The sequence below is a fragment of the Phaseolus vulgaris genome, chromosome 6 (genome assembly GCF_000499845.2).
Source record: "Phaseolus vulgaris cultivar G19833 chromosome 6, P. vulgaris v2.0, whole genome shotgun sequence".
Lineage (NCBI taxonomy): Eukaryota > Viridiplantae > Streptophyta > Magnoliopsida > Fabales > Fabaceae > Phaseolus > Phaseolus vulgaris.
Genome location: NC_023754.2, coordinates 26,014,238 through 26,029,620, shown reverse-complemented (window position 1 = coordinate 26,029,620; position 15,383 = coordinate 26,014,238). Strand labels below are relative to the sequence as shown.

General features: G+C 26.1%; 2 protein-coding genes across 2 annotated transcripts; both read right to left on the bottom strand.

The window, feature by feature from the left end:
* On the bottom strand, positions 1–774 carry LOC137833560 (uncharacterized). Its single transcript, XM_068641902.1, has one exon. The coding sequence runs from the start codon at positions 772–774 to the stop codon at positions 1–3; it is 774 nt and encodes a 257-aa protein (XP_068498003.1).
* A 4,525-nt stretch (positions 775–5,299) lies between these two features.
* On the bottom strand, positions 5,300–7,806 carry LOC137832283 (endo-1,3;1,4-beta-D-glucanase-like). Its single transcript, XM_068640348.1, has 7 exons — positions 7,356–7,806; positions 7,084–7,105; positions 6,686–6,812; positions 6,334–6,424; positions 6,108–6,197; positions 5,927–6,027; positions 5,300–5,622 (listed from the first exon to the last, which is right to left on the bottom strand). The coding sequence occupies exons 1-7, from the start codon at positions 7,504–7,506 to the stop codon at positions 5,482–5,484; spliced, it is 723 nt and encodes a 240-aa protein (XP_068496449.1). The 5' UTR covers positions 7,507–7,806; the 3' UTR covers positions 5,300–5,481.
* Between the last annotated feature and the right edge of the window lie 7,577 nt (positions 7,807–15,383).

The following is a 15,383-nucleotide window of genomic DNA, read 5'->3' as shown; positions in this document are numbered from 1 at the left end:
TTAAGGGCGACATGATGATGATGATGTGGTGTTACTATCCAGAATGGGAGTGGGGTGGTAAGGCTTAAGCTGGTTGCAGAGGCACATGTAGGAATAATAAAGAACACGTTCTTTGGCGCCAGTGCGATGGATGTTGTTGTGCTTCAGGAAATACTTGAGTTGTGCCAGAGTGCAGCAACCAATCATTTGGCTCAGTAACAAGAACAACCAGTTAATGTTCTTTTTCTTCGTATTTTCAAACGACGGTTGGACGCTGTTGTCTTCCCCGCAGCCCTCGCATCTTAGGAGAACCGGCCGCATCCAAACCTTCGGTGCCCTCTCGTGCATATTCTTCTTTTCCTTATCAATGAAGTTCAGCAACTGTGACAGATTGTTCCTCAGATCAAGAACCATCTCGAATTTCTTCTTGCAGCTTTTGCACTCGACCAAACCCTTGATGGCAAGAATCCTGTTCTCTATAAGGTAGCTGAAGTTCTGCACGGTGGCGCGTCGGTCCGTGGCCCAGGGGAACGGTGGAGGGATGGTTTCGCTCTTCTCTTCGAACGCAGAGCGGCGACGGCGGCAGCGGCGGGGTTGGGAATTTGAATTTGCTGGTATAGCGTTGTTGATATTATTAGTGTTGGAGGGTGTGCATGGTGCCCTCATGAAAATTTGGGTTGTTGGGAGAGAGGGTGTTGCTGGTCTCTTTCGACTATTAGATGAAAGGGACAGTGTAAGCAAATCTTCATTATCATTCTCATTGTTCTCACCATTTTCATGATTAGGGTTAGACATTGTTTTGGCTTAAGGCAGAAGAAGATGAGGACTTACAAAACAAAAAATATACAATTCAATTTGAAAGGTTTTATATATAACAAACTAAAATATGACCGTTTATATTTATCTGTTTTAAAAAAATTGATTCTTCTTAACTACTTCTCTTTATTCTCTTAAAAAAATATTATTTAATTGCACTTTTTTTTATAAAACGTAATTATAGAAATACTTTTTTTTTAATTTTATTGAAGGTAATTTCTTTTATTGTGTACATTATTTTTATTTTAAATAATTATTTTTTATTTTATTAACGGATGACAATGTTGATCAGGTTTAAACTGATTACTTTGTCTTTTAACATTAATAGAGATAATAATTAAGATAAATGATTAGTAAATTGCATGATTACTTTTGGTTATAGAAATAAAACCAACTGCATAAAGAGAGAAAAATAAATAAATAAAAAATATAAAAGAATGTACTAAAATAACATAGAGTATTAAATAATATTTGTAAGAGTACACAAATTTAACTTTTTAACACAGCTTAATATAAATATATTTAAAAATCATTAACTAAAAAATCATTTATAATCATTCTATTAACAAAAATAGGAAATAACTTAATTGGTAATGATAACTTTTGAGTTAAAATTTGAGTTGTTGAAATAAATTTCCAAATTTTCTAAAAAGTGTAATAATAAAGATTTAGTAGGAATATAAACAACTTGATTTTTTTGTGTACACAATCATCATATTTTTAAACCTCTTTTACCTTGTGTTTGTTTATGGGTGAGTAGTGTTGATGAATTTGATAGAGACACTCCTATTTGATTTCATGCATTTACAAAAAATATAAGTGTGAATTTTTTATGAAATTATTCATTTTTCATCATGACATGAATGAAAAAAAAAGAAGAAGAAAACTACCTAAATTTGAAAAACAAAAGAAAACATCATAGTATTACAAGTGATAACAAAGTTCCATTAGTAAAAATGGGGTAATAGATTATCATATTGCGTAACTGACTATTGATTTGAAATATAAGTCACATCATTAATTATACTTGAAAACATAATTAATTGTGTGAATTATATTTTGAAGTATAATGGGTTATACAATTTTGATAATTGATTTTCTTTATCTTTTATTTGAATATATCGAGACACTACAACTTTTTATTTTTATAATATTTTATTTCAAAAAATATATTTAAATATTAAATTATTTTTAAAATATATTAACTTATTATTATTATTAAATATAATCAATTATATAATTTATATATAAAAATTATAATAGATTATAATTTTATTATAAAAATTATAAATATTATTAAATATATATATATATATATATATATATATATATAACGGATTATAACTTAAGTTTCTAATGTATAATAGATTATATATAATATAATAAAATCAAAATAATATTAAAAACATAAAATTTATTAAATAGTACATAAAATTTTATGTAATCAAATTATTTAATAGTATTATTAATAAAAATAAAAATAAAATAATTAATGATAATTACAATAAGTATAATTATTTATAATAAAAAAATAAAATTATATAATAGTAATATTAATTATAAATATAAAATATTATTATTATTTAAATTTAATATAAAAATTACTTTTTTTTTATAATCATAAACATTTAAATATTATTTATTTTTATGTCATAATAACTTTTTACATATGTCATATTTTCTTAACTGAGATAATATATTATAGTAGTTTCAATTCAGATTTTATATACAAATAGTAATTTAAATTTATTTTTCAAATAATTTTTATAACATGAATAAAATTATAATCTTACATTTTTATTAATTAAAAAAAATTAATCAACCACACTCGTCACATTTATACAAACTTTTATAAATTTATCCTCAATTTTTCTTATTTCAAACAATCTAATTTTTACAAATTTTTCTTGATTCTCAAACTCTATTGATTTGAACAAAACATTAATAAACACAAATTCACATTAAAGATTTACTTAAATATTCTTTGACTTCAAAATTTCATTCCCAATTACTACAATTACAATGAATTCAACTTTTACTCTTAATCTAATGAATTCAACTTTTACTCTTAATCTTACTACAATTTTTGTTTGTTCTTGGAACACTAAAAAAACATCTAAGTTATCTACAGAATATTATAACTTATATCACTTGACTTTCTTTTAAAGAAGTCCTTCATCTCGTGCTTTAATTGATAAACAAATATTAACTAGTTTCATATCACCCCAAATCAACAACATACACATACAATCAAATAATTTTAAAGTAACAACATTAACATGTTTTTTTTAAAGCTTTCATGTTAGGTATCATTATGCAATTTGACATTTCAACTAGATTGACACCTCAAGTAATAACAATCATCTGTCATCATATGAAAAAAAATATTATTACAAAAAAACATAAATATGGGGAACTAAACCAAAACTCATATATTAACAAAAACGATACATAGATAGATTATATCTATTCATAACAAAATCTAAGAACCAACTAGATTGGAAGCCTATTAACATGCTTGTTTAACATAAAATGTGAGATAAACTCTTTTAAAAGTCCAAACTCAATCATTAACTTTGTTGTACCATATTTTAGGTTTTAAGAGTTTGATGATTTCATCTAGTCATATAAATATTTTTTTAGTGAATAGACTTTATTTGATAAATGTCACAGTCTTATGTCGTAAATAGGTAGATCATTTATCATATCTTCAAATTTTAGTAAAACATCTTTATTTTTCTAAGAGTACTTCAAAACCTTTTTTTCTTTCATTCTTTTTGTTTTGGTTGATAGTAGGTTACTCCAACATCAAAAGGACATCAAAACTCTCTACAACTTGCTAAAAGACTGAATGCCTTCAAGTATGAATCCATTGTGATTGTCAAGAGGTCATACTTTTACCCATAAAAAACTTGGAACTAATTTTAGGATTTTTTTTCAAAAATAAGTATCTCATATCACACATTTACTAGAACCATTTGACTTATTCACACGGAAACAAATGTGAAAGCTTCCAAAAAAACAACATCAAGTCACATTCTCAACTATTACCAACCTAGAATAATGCGGGTTGCTATGCCGCGTATAGGTCCGTCTCGCATAGGTCTGTCCCGCGTAATGAACTCAGGCTGATTTTTGTGTCCTGTTCCACATAAAGGCCAGCTCGCACACAATGTTTTTTTTTAAACAAAAAAATCAATAAAAATTTGTTATTTTTTGTTATTGAAATTTTGAATATAAAAGAATTGAATCAAAATATTTGCTATGTTTTACCTTTCTACTATTTTTAGTATCATCTTCCTCAATTTCAAACTCATAAAGATTAAGATATATCGGAGAATATAAAATAAACATATAATCAAAAAATAATTTTAAAAAATTATTACATGTAGAATAAATGATAATAATATTTAATAATCAAATAATCAAAACTGTGTAAATTAAAATTAATGGTTCAACCAATATAGTTACGGTACAAAATAAATAGTCATCGTACAAAATAAATTATGATCATACTTCTATAATGACTTCACTTTTTTCTTTTAAAAAAATATCATTTAATTGTATTCTTTTTATAAAACATAATTATAGAAATATTTTTTTTAATTTTATTGTAGGTAATTTCTTTTATTGGCAACATTATTTTTTTATTTTAATTATTTTTTTGAATTTAAAAGATAAAATCTTAAGAAATTGTGTACATAATAGTTAAAAGGAATCGTGTAACAATATTAACATGTTTGTTTGACATAATAAAATGTGATTTCAGCTGGACTCTTTTAAAAGTCCAAAGTAATCTTTTAAAAGGAATTAACTTTGTTGTACCATATTTTAGGTTTTAAGAGTTTGAAGGTTCATGTAGCCATATAAATCTTTTTTAATGAATAGATTTTATTTGATAAATATCTCAAAGCATTCTTATGTCCTAAATAGGTGGATCATTTATCATATCTTCAAACTTTAGTAAAATATCTTTATTTTTTATAGGAGTTATTTTAAAACTTTATTTTCTTTATTTTTCTTTGTTTTCTTCTTATAATTTATGTTTTTGTGGATTGCAGGTTACTTCAACATGAAAAGGACATCAAAACCCTCTACAACTTACAAAAAGACCTAATGCCTAAGTATGAATTCAATGCGATTGTCAAGAGGTCATACTTTTACCCATCAAAAACTTGGAAACTAGTTTTAGGAATTTTTTTCAAAAATAAGTATCTCATAACACACATTTACTGAAACCATTTGACCTATTCATAGAAAACAAATATGAAAGCTTCCAAAAAAAACAGCAACATCAAAGTCACATTCTCAACAGTTACCATTATAGAACATATAATCTACAAAGCAACAAAAATAAGATTTAATGAATCTATCACCCATTTAACATATTATTAGAGTTAGGATTAAATTCACTTATGCATAAGTTTCTTTACTTGCTATTCTTTGCCAGACAAAACTGCTTGTTATAAATGATGGCAGTGTAAGAGTATCACTACACGGTTACTGAACATTCCAAAGATTCTTCTGTTTATTGTATCAATTTTTCATAAATGAACTTTTACAGAGTCAGGGGCACAAAATGTGATAGTTTTAGTCTTTCGTCAACCCAAATCAATAACAATCAGATAATCTTGCACATCCGATTTCAATAACAGACATGCATATTCTAGTGGTGGAAAACAACCTTCACTTGACATGTTTGACAAACCAGTTCAACATGTCTTGATGCGCCTCTTTTGCACTCTTGACAGCAGCTTCATCATCATCATTGTACCGCACTGTCCACCCATGCGTAACACCAGGGAATAGTTTCACAAAGCTCTCAAACTGATACAAAAGCATGAACAATTTGGAGTGAACACTGCACATATTGATAATTTGACTATGATAGTAACAGAAATTAGATAATGTGATCACATAACACTATTTTAGTGATGATATATGATTATTTAAACTTAAAAGAGTATCATAGCTCAAATATTGAAAACATTGTAACTCATTACACTTGGACAATTTTCTAATTAATATACCTAATACCTCACAATGTCACTGCAGCTACTTTCATAAAAAGGCTGCAAACTGTTATTTTAAAGGAATTAAAAGAAAGTAAGATTACCCCAGAATTTCTCACCTCAGATTTTGTAGACAGTTTTTCTTCAACTTGCTTCAACCTTTCTGGTGGGAAAAGATGGTCAATTTCGGCTCCCAGGATAGCAATAGGAACCTTGGCCTCTGTAGTAAAACAAAATAAAGTTTGTCAAAAATCTTTGAAGTTATTTGATTAACTACAAGATTGAAAAACAAAAGTTTACCGTTAATTTCATCATCTGAGATTGGACCGGGATGAAGAATAACTGCAGCCTGAATGTCACTGGAAATTGCCAATTTGATTGCCACACCCCCTGCACATAGCTAATAGGTTAAACTATTTCACTTACAAACCCTGAACCCTTTTATCTGTACAACTTATATTGTCTTAAAAAATTTCATCTTGTGAATTGACACGATGAAGTTGACTAAAGGAAAAAATTTGGTTACCTCCCCAGCAAAAACCAGCAGCTCCTATGGATTTAACACCTTTACTCTTAAGATCAGCAATTAGAGGTTGGGTATCTTCACATGCCTTATCCTATAAAAAAACATCATATTTGCATAAACATTTTGTTAAGCCCAGGCAGGTGTTTGATGAACTTACGTATAAATTAAAATTAGTTTATGCATGAATTAAAATCAATTTTTGTCATATTTTAAAAATGTTTATGCAGAATTTCGTTCCATCATACCAGTGTCACAAAGTGATTATACTGAATGGTATGTTATATGAATCAGTGAACTAGATATAGGAAATAAATAAACAACTGCAGTTGTAAGCATTGAACTGTTTACAAACCTTTCCATGAGCCTTTCGCCACGACTCTCGATCGAACTTAGGATTATGAAAGTCAGCATAGTCACCATACAGAAGATCAGGAACAACAACCAAGAATCCAGATGCTGCTACTTTGTCAGCTAGTTTCCTTTACAGTGAGAGAATGTCAAAGCTCATGGCAAATAGTTTCATACATTAAATCTCATGAAGCAATGAAGCATTAGAGTCCAACACTATCAGCTAAGTTAAGTGGTCAAATATATAGTTGTCACTCAGATAAAACATTGTCAGTGTTTACAAATCATTTTGTAGCATAACTTCAGGAATCTTGTATTCTTGTGCAAGCATGCTAGTTGAATGAGGAAATCATGGAAGAAGGAATTCAATATTTATTATTCATCATGGGAATTTTCATTTACCTTAGATTTGGTGCTTCATACCCTGAAATAATTCCAAAACAAATAAGAGTTAGATTATAATGGAAGTATCTTCAAAAGGTGATATTTTTTAATGATTCCTCCACTTTCCTTGAAACAAAAGATGAGTGAAGATTTTATAAATGGCCTATTATTGTTTGGAGATAGCCCAGATCCAGGATTGAATCAGCAACATATTGTTGAACAGTAGGAAATAATATTAAAATAAGATTATTGTAAAACAGGTTGAAAGATATTGGAGATGGGTTTCTTACCAAATATATCAGAAATTAGGATGAGTGCCAACTTGGAATCAGGAGATCCAGTGACATAAGAACTAAGTCCTGCAAGTTCTTGGATAGTTCCTGCTCCATGGATACCTGAGTTCAAGTTAGGTGGGTTCTGAAAACACTGAGAACTTGACATGGCCAGAAAATATGGTATTGAGGAATTAGGATTGTTCAGATTGTCTTGTAAGAGAACAGAAGAGAAGAGAAGCCTTATTAATGGATCCGTGGAAGGAGTTGACTGAAAATGGTTTCACCAAACACTTTTACAAACAATATAAGAGCGTATCGCGTCACTGAATACCTCAGACAGAGAAGGTTACATTAATCATTGTCAATGTCAACTCCTCTTCCAAGATGAAAATGACAAAAAAAGCACAAATCAATTTCACACTTCAAACTTTTGGAATGTGGATTTTACTTTTAAATGTTTTGTTTTTTCCTTAAAAAACTCTACAAATGATATTGATTCTGACATATACTCGTTTTTTTTGTATACTTTGATGCAGATATGTACGTGCCAATAATGAATAATCCTAGCACGTGAAAAATTACACCAAAAGAAAATTTGAGAAAAAGAATAAAATATGAAGCATCACTTAGGTAGGAATTGTTATTGTGGAAAAAAATATTTTTTTACTGCAATTTATTTAATTATCTTTTCTGGATAATTCATTTATTAAAATCACATTATGTCAATAATAAACGGAGAACACAATAATACTTTCTTTTTTAACTACACTCTTTTTTTAATGTGATATACGATATAAACACCATTAAATCTGAAGGAAGTTTATAATTATAAATTATATAAATTGATAATAAAAATTTATATGTATAAGTATTAGTTTTTTTTAATTTTTTTATAACTGATTTAAAAGATTTATTTTTATTTTATAATTCTAATAAAAAATTATATAATAAATCTAAGTTTTTAAAAAATTAATATTTTTTTAAAAATTATATTAAAAAATTTCAAAAATTCAACGAATACTTTTTAACGTATTGCACGGGTATTAGTGTCCAATAAAACATATCATTTAAGAAGCTTAATCAAACTTTATAACTGTTTAAAATATAAGAATAACTCAACAAAGTTACATTTTATCTAATTACAACAAATATCTTAAAAATATATTCAGTTGTTATTTTCCTCATTTTGAACTTTGCAGTTAAGAATTTGTTATTTGTTTTGATCACATATGAATTTTTAACTTTTTTACGTGAAAATTTTAACTAGTTAAGCATACAAATATATTTTTTTTATAGTCAATATCCATATAGGAAAATATTAAAAAAAAAATATTTTTTATCTTATGTAAAGGAAAAGTAGAAAAAATATTAAAAATATTATAGGTAAAAACTAGCATTTTTAAAAATTGTTACTTTTAATAAAAGTGATTATTCACTTTATTTTTCAAATAAGTATTAAATGGCAACATTTTTTTTTAAAGTATTAAATTAGTAATTGTGGATTATAAAATAAAGATGTTAAAAAAAATGTACGAGTGAGGGGTTGATGTCAATGTTGTAGTATGAAGTTTTCAAAAACCAAAATTATAACTGTAAAACAAAATCTGTTAAAATTTGCAAAGAAAAATACATATTTATAAAAATATCACTATAATTAATAGAAAACTTACACTGTATCTTCCCAATTAAAACAGCACCTTATTCATTATAAGTGACATTCACATAAAGTTAATTTTTCTGGTGCATCCTAAAATTTACATGAAACAAATATCTCTCTTCTCCCTTTTAGCCACTCTAAAATAAATAATAACTCAAATAATTATATTAAAAAACTATAAAATAATAAATTATTTATAATGCATTCATTCCACCGAAATACTACATAAATATATTGAATAAATATTTTTAATACATACATGCAGATAAGCATTATGATATTCAACTCGCGAAAATAATTAAAATAAAGTTATTAATGAAAAAAAAAACTAATTATTGAATAATTATTTTAATTTTAATTTTATATATCTAATTTTTAGACTATTGAAGTTATTTTTAATTTTTTTTAAAATTTATACTTTATCACACTTTATTTAAATTTACTTTTTAAAAATACAAAATTTATTTACATTAATATTTTAGAGTGTAATTTTGTTGAAATTGTATTTTAAAATTAATTCTTTTAATATAACTTTATATTTTAAAGACTTATTTTTAAATAATTTTATTTAAAAACATTTAACCGTTTTCTTTTCTTTTCGAAATATTCCGATTCTTTTTAATGAAAATTAAAAAAAAATTAAAAATATAAAAATCATATTTAAAATTTAATGCATAAAAGCGCATTAAAGTTTTAAAACCAATTTATATGAAAGCGCATTAAAGTTGTAAAACTAGTTTATATATCAATTAAAAATATCAATGCGAAGAACTTATATAAGAACAATTATGCTATTTAATTTATTTATAAATAATTATTTAATTATTATTTTAGTAGTTTTTATTTATAAAGAAATTCAATTTATTTTTTTAATGAAATTTGCAATAGTCACAATAAATATTAGGTTTGAACATCCATAAACACTCTATTTTTTTTTTTATATGTGAGTGGGCTTTGATTCATTATTTTTTGTGGCTGCTTCTTCCTGCACCTAATAGGTTTTTGGAGCATCCTGTAAATTTTGTAATTCTAAAAATACCCCTATACAAAATTGTTAAAAAAATTTGAAGTGTTTTGCACTGGTCAAGTTACATAATTTGAAAGTGTTTGACTGTTTTGTGTTCACCAAAAAAGACGTCATCATGATCAAGCTCCAAACACTTACTTTAACGGGAAAATTAAGTTTTTCAAATTTTCATTTTTTAAAGAATCGAATTCAAAGTTGAAAATAATTCATTTCTGTAATTAAAAAACACTTTGATAATATAAGAAAGAAAGTGAAAAAGTAATGAAAACTATAATAAAAATAAGATCGTTTAATTTATTATTAATATTTTATTTATGATTTATTATAACAGAAATAAATAAAAGTCTGACAATTAAGACGTCATCTGATCAAGCTCCAAACACATACTTTAATGGAAAAATTGAGTTGATCGGATTTCCATTTTTCAAAGAATCGAATTCAAAGTTGGAAATGAATTCATTTTTGTAATTAAAAAGCACTTTGATAAGATAAGAAAAAAAATGAAAAAAGTAATGAAAACTATAATAAAAATAAAGATTGTTTAATTTATTATTAATATTTTATTTATGATTTATTATAATCATAAGAATAAAAATAAATAAAAATTGATAATTAAGACGTCATCACGATCAAACTTCAAATACCTACTTTAACAAGAAAATTGAGTTGATCGGATTTTCATTTTTTAAAGAATCAAATTCAAAGTTGGAAATGAATTCATTTCTGCAATTAAAAAACACTTTTTTTATAAGAAAAAAGAAAGAAAGTTAAAAAATTAATGAAAATTATAATAAAAAGAAGATCGTTTAATTCATTATTAATATTTTATTTATGATTTATTATAATCTAGAAATAAATAAAAGTCTTATAGTTAGTTATGATACAATCATTATATTTCAAGGGTGACTTTAAAAAAATATTTTCACACTTCCACCTTCTTTCTTCCTCTTCACTCCTCTTTCTACTCTATCAAACTTTCTCCTTCTGTTTACCTCTGGTGCATTCTTTTCATACAAGCTTGAATCTGTGATTGTGATATCAGTATAATATGTGGAAGTTCCTACTACCCCACTTCTTTTGCTATATTCTCTTCACACAACCTTGCCTTCACCTTCTGATTGTGACAATAGGATTAAGATAATATGTAGTTTAGAGTTTAAGGTTTGATATAACCCAAGTTTAGTATTAGTATTTGGTAACCTATGACACTGGAAACTGAAAAAAAATTCACTCCTTGATGCCACCGATTTGGATTAGTTGCTATTTTGTTCAATTATCTAATAATTACAATTCATAAGGTACAATGGTTAAGCAAACCTACACCTTCCTAATTTAAGCTTAATGTGGACAGCATTTTTCGCACCCAATAATGCCTAACGTCGATTCTAAAATCCGAAAGTCAAACCAAGTACATCTAATTGCAATAATTGTTATTTGTTTTTTGCAAAAAAAACAACACAAATATCATGTTTCAAATATTAAACACCTAACGGCAACTAAAATTAACTACAAAATAAATTTTCATTTAAACTCAAATGACTAAATCAAACTTTCATTCGTGACTACCGTTTAGACTTCTCATTTAATTCAGTGGTCCCACAATTCCACAATGCGGTTAACATTTACACAAGGTAGTGGATTTTTTTTTGTTCTTCTTTCTTTCCTGGTCCAAAACTAAAAAGTACATTTTTCAAGTGTATAAAACTTCAGCAAAACTCAGATCTCTAATAATTATTTTAAGTTTTGTTGTTTTAATACTATGTTTTTCCTAATTGAGTCATTGACATTTATGAGTATATAGCTCTCACTGAGATCTGAATATAATGGGCAAATGAAAAGTCTAGGGCTTTGTTAGGAGTTGGTTTTATGTGAACACACATCAATAAATGGCATGGCGTGAGTACATGTTGTCCCCCCGTAAAATATCACCAAACTCGTTGCACATGCCCCTGGACTTTAATATATAACATATATAACATGTTTAGGAAAAGGAATGAGGAAGAGGTTCATTTTTTTCAATGATTTTGAGAGTGTATAAGTGAATGAGGAAGTACATCAGGAGATGATAAGAGTGTTTTTTCTAATTTTTAAATAAATGAAGAGATTTGTGTTGATTATGTGTATCGCATTTTAACAAATATCTTGTACATGTATTTTATTATAATATAAAATTAAATATTATATAAATTTATTTAATAAATTTAAAATATTTAATTATACTATTAATAATAATAAATAATAAAATAAAATTATAATATCAACGACACATAGTTATATAAAATAATAAATATATATAATAATAAATATTATTTTTATAATTTATAATATATTTAATAATTTTATTTTAATTTAATTTAACAAAAATATTTTCTAATTATATTTTTTAATTTTTGTTGAAAAACACAAGTAATTATGAATATTATATATTAAAAAAATTAATTAATTCAAATCTAAAAAAATATATATCATAATTCATTATTCAAATATTTTTTAATAACAAGGATAAATTTATAAACTTACATTTTATATTTTTAAAATAATTTCTAAATTTCTTCTGAAGTATCACATCATTCACAAATTTCAATAAACCATCATCATAAATTCACCCTATCATCTCTAAATCTATAATTCTAAAAAATTCTCTCTCTCCTCTCCCCCACAAATCCCTCTCCTTCTCAATCCAAACACATGTGTCATTTTTTATCAAATAATGTTATAATATTTAATACATTTTAATTATATTACATTATATATATATATATCAATAATTACTGTTAACTGAAAAATATTTTCATATCTAAAACTTTTTGTATTAATATAAAATTATTTAATGTATTATTTTTATAAATTAAAACTTATGTAATATTTTTTAAAATATAATATAATATAGATTATTTTATATGCTAAATATATTATATTTTAAAATTAAACAAACAATAATCGCAAATAATATAATATATATATATATAAGATTTCACAAAAAAAAATCACTAATTTTTCAAATAAAAGTTATGAATAAAATTGATAAACTCTTGAAAGGAAATTGTAGTGTTATTTAAAATTGAATTATACTAACTTTATGGTTTTTTCAAGTAATAATTAACCTTTTCTTAGTTAACGTTTATCCTAACAAGATACTTATTTTCAGAAGCGAAGAAACATTGTGTGTTTTTTTTTAAAATGCCTTCCGTTTTAGACAGCTCACACTCTCCACATTTCTCTTATAGAATAAACGATCGTGTTTCAGCATATTAAAAAAATTATAACACTCATGAACCCTTACAATATTACATCACTAGAAAAAATATTTTGTATATTTATATAAGGGTTTTAAAAATGCCATGCTTTAATATTTTAGATTTCATCTGAGGATTAATTTTGTACTCAATATTGTCAATGCCACGAAAATAATACCTGACTGGTATAACATGTTCCTTTAATATAAACGGGGGCTTATTATATTTATTACTCCCTCTTCTCCTTAATATAAAATACTTATAACTTACACATCAATCAAAACAATTATTATTTTTAAAATATTACAAATATACCAACTTATATTATTAATAAATTTTAAAATTATTTTGTCATTGTTCATTCATACAAAACACAAATACTCATCTCAATAGTTCGGATTTTCCAACCTCTGAAACGACATCGCGTATCTAACAAACGCTCCTACACCAATACAAAATTCTGTATTATTATTTATTAATATAAACTCTTTCTATGTGAATTATCATTTCAACCAACATATACATCTCAATTAATGAATTTTATCCAAATAATAAATATATTTTATATTTGTTTCTCTAACATTCTTGTAGGGTCGGGTTTTTCTTTTACAAATTCTTATAGGTATTTGGAATTTTGATTTTTGGATATTTGATTTTTGGGTATTTAGTTTTCGGGTTTTTTGTTTTTGGGTCTTCGGTCTTCGAATGTTTTTGGGGTATTTTTGATAAAATGTTTTGGTAAAATTTTTGTAGGATTGAGTTTCTCCTTTGCATATTCTTCTAGGTACTTAGGATTTCAGTCATTGGATTTTTTTATTTTTGGATCTTTTGTCTTCAGTCTTTTAGTTTTTGGCCTTCGAATGATCGATAGAGGTAGTTGTGATTACACTATAAAACTCAAGTTAGTTATTGATTCAAAGTAGTGATATATAGTAAAATAAAAAATTCATCAATGATCACCTAATTATACTATTATCTTTTCATTTTTAATGTTCACCTAATTATAGTGATGATATTGGTTCTTGTACTTGTATGAATATTGGGGGCTAAGCAATGTTGATCCACGTCGATACACAATACTTACTTCGTTCTTAGCTGTCATATGCTTCTAGTTTCCTTCTCTCTTCGCGTGCCTCAGTCAGCCGGTGGGGTACCTACGATTGTACTCCGACGCTCAAGTCAACGATGGTGCTCAATGAGAATTCTCTGATCTTATGAAAAACGTACTTTTTCCCCCTTTCAGAAGTCCCTTTAGTAGGTTGACTTGGGCCTTGGCCCTGTGGGCCAAGCAACTGATGGCTAGAGACATGCTTAGTGGTCTCTGGGTCGTGCTTGGTGGTTTCCTGAAATCCAGGGAGTGTTCCAGAGAAGGTGATTGACTTATTCAACGGAAGTTACAACTGCTTGTTACACGTGTAACCACACTCTTTATTTAATTAAGTCATTTAACGTAAACCTTTCGGTCGTTCGGTGCCGACCGGTACAGTCCTCTATATTATATCGATAACTGAACTATGTCCAAATAAATTCAAATTCCGTTGATCATGATTTGTAGATTGTTTATTGTGTGATTATTGTTATATACGTTATTAAACCCCTATTATCGAATAGGATGTGTTTATAATGTATGTTGTCGAGATGTTAAGATGTCAAGTTAGATATCAGTATCTTGAAAGCACAAGTAATACATTACAAAGCATGCCATCTTAGACACTTAAATAATAAATTACAAGACCTCATTATCTTGATATTCAACAATACACCTCGTCATCTCAATACTTGACAATACACTATAAAATCTCATTATCTTAATACTCGATAATAAACTATGAGACATACTCATTTCAATATTCCATTCAACTTTCAAATAATCATCCTAAATTATTTATTATATTTATATCATTACACCATCATAACATTTTTTTATTAAATTAATTAAAAAATAATGAGAAATACAATACAAATCACCTATTTGGGAGAATGCTAAAATTGGTTTTAATTTAGATCGAAGTAATATATTACTAGTTTCAGTAAAATCTTAATAATAAATAATATATTAAAAAAAGTATGCTAAGAAGTATGTGAGTAGCATTTCTTATATATTACCACCAGTTTTATAAATA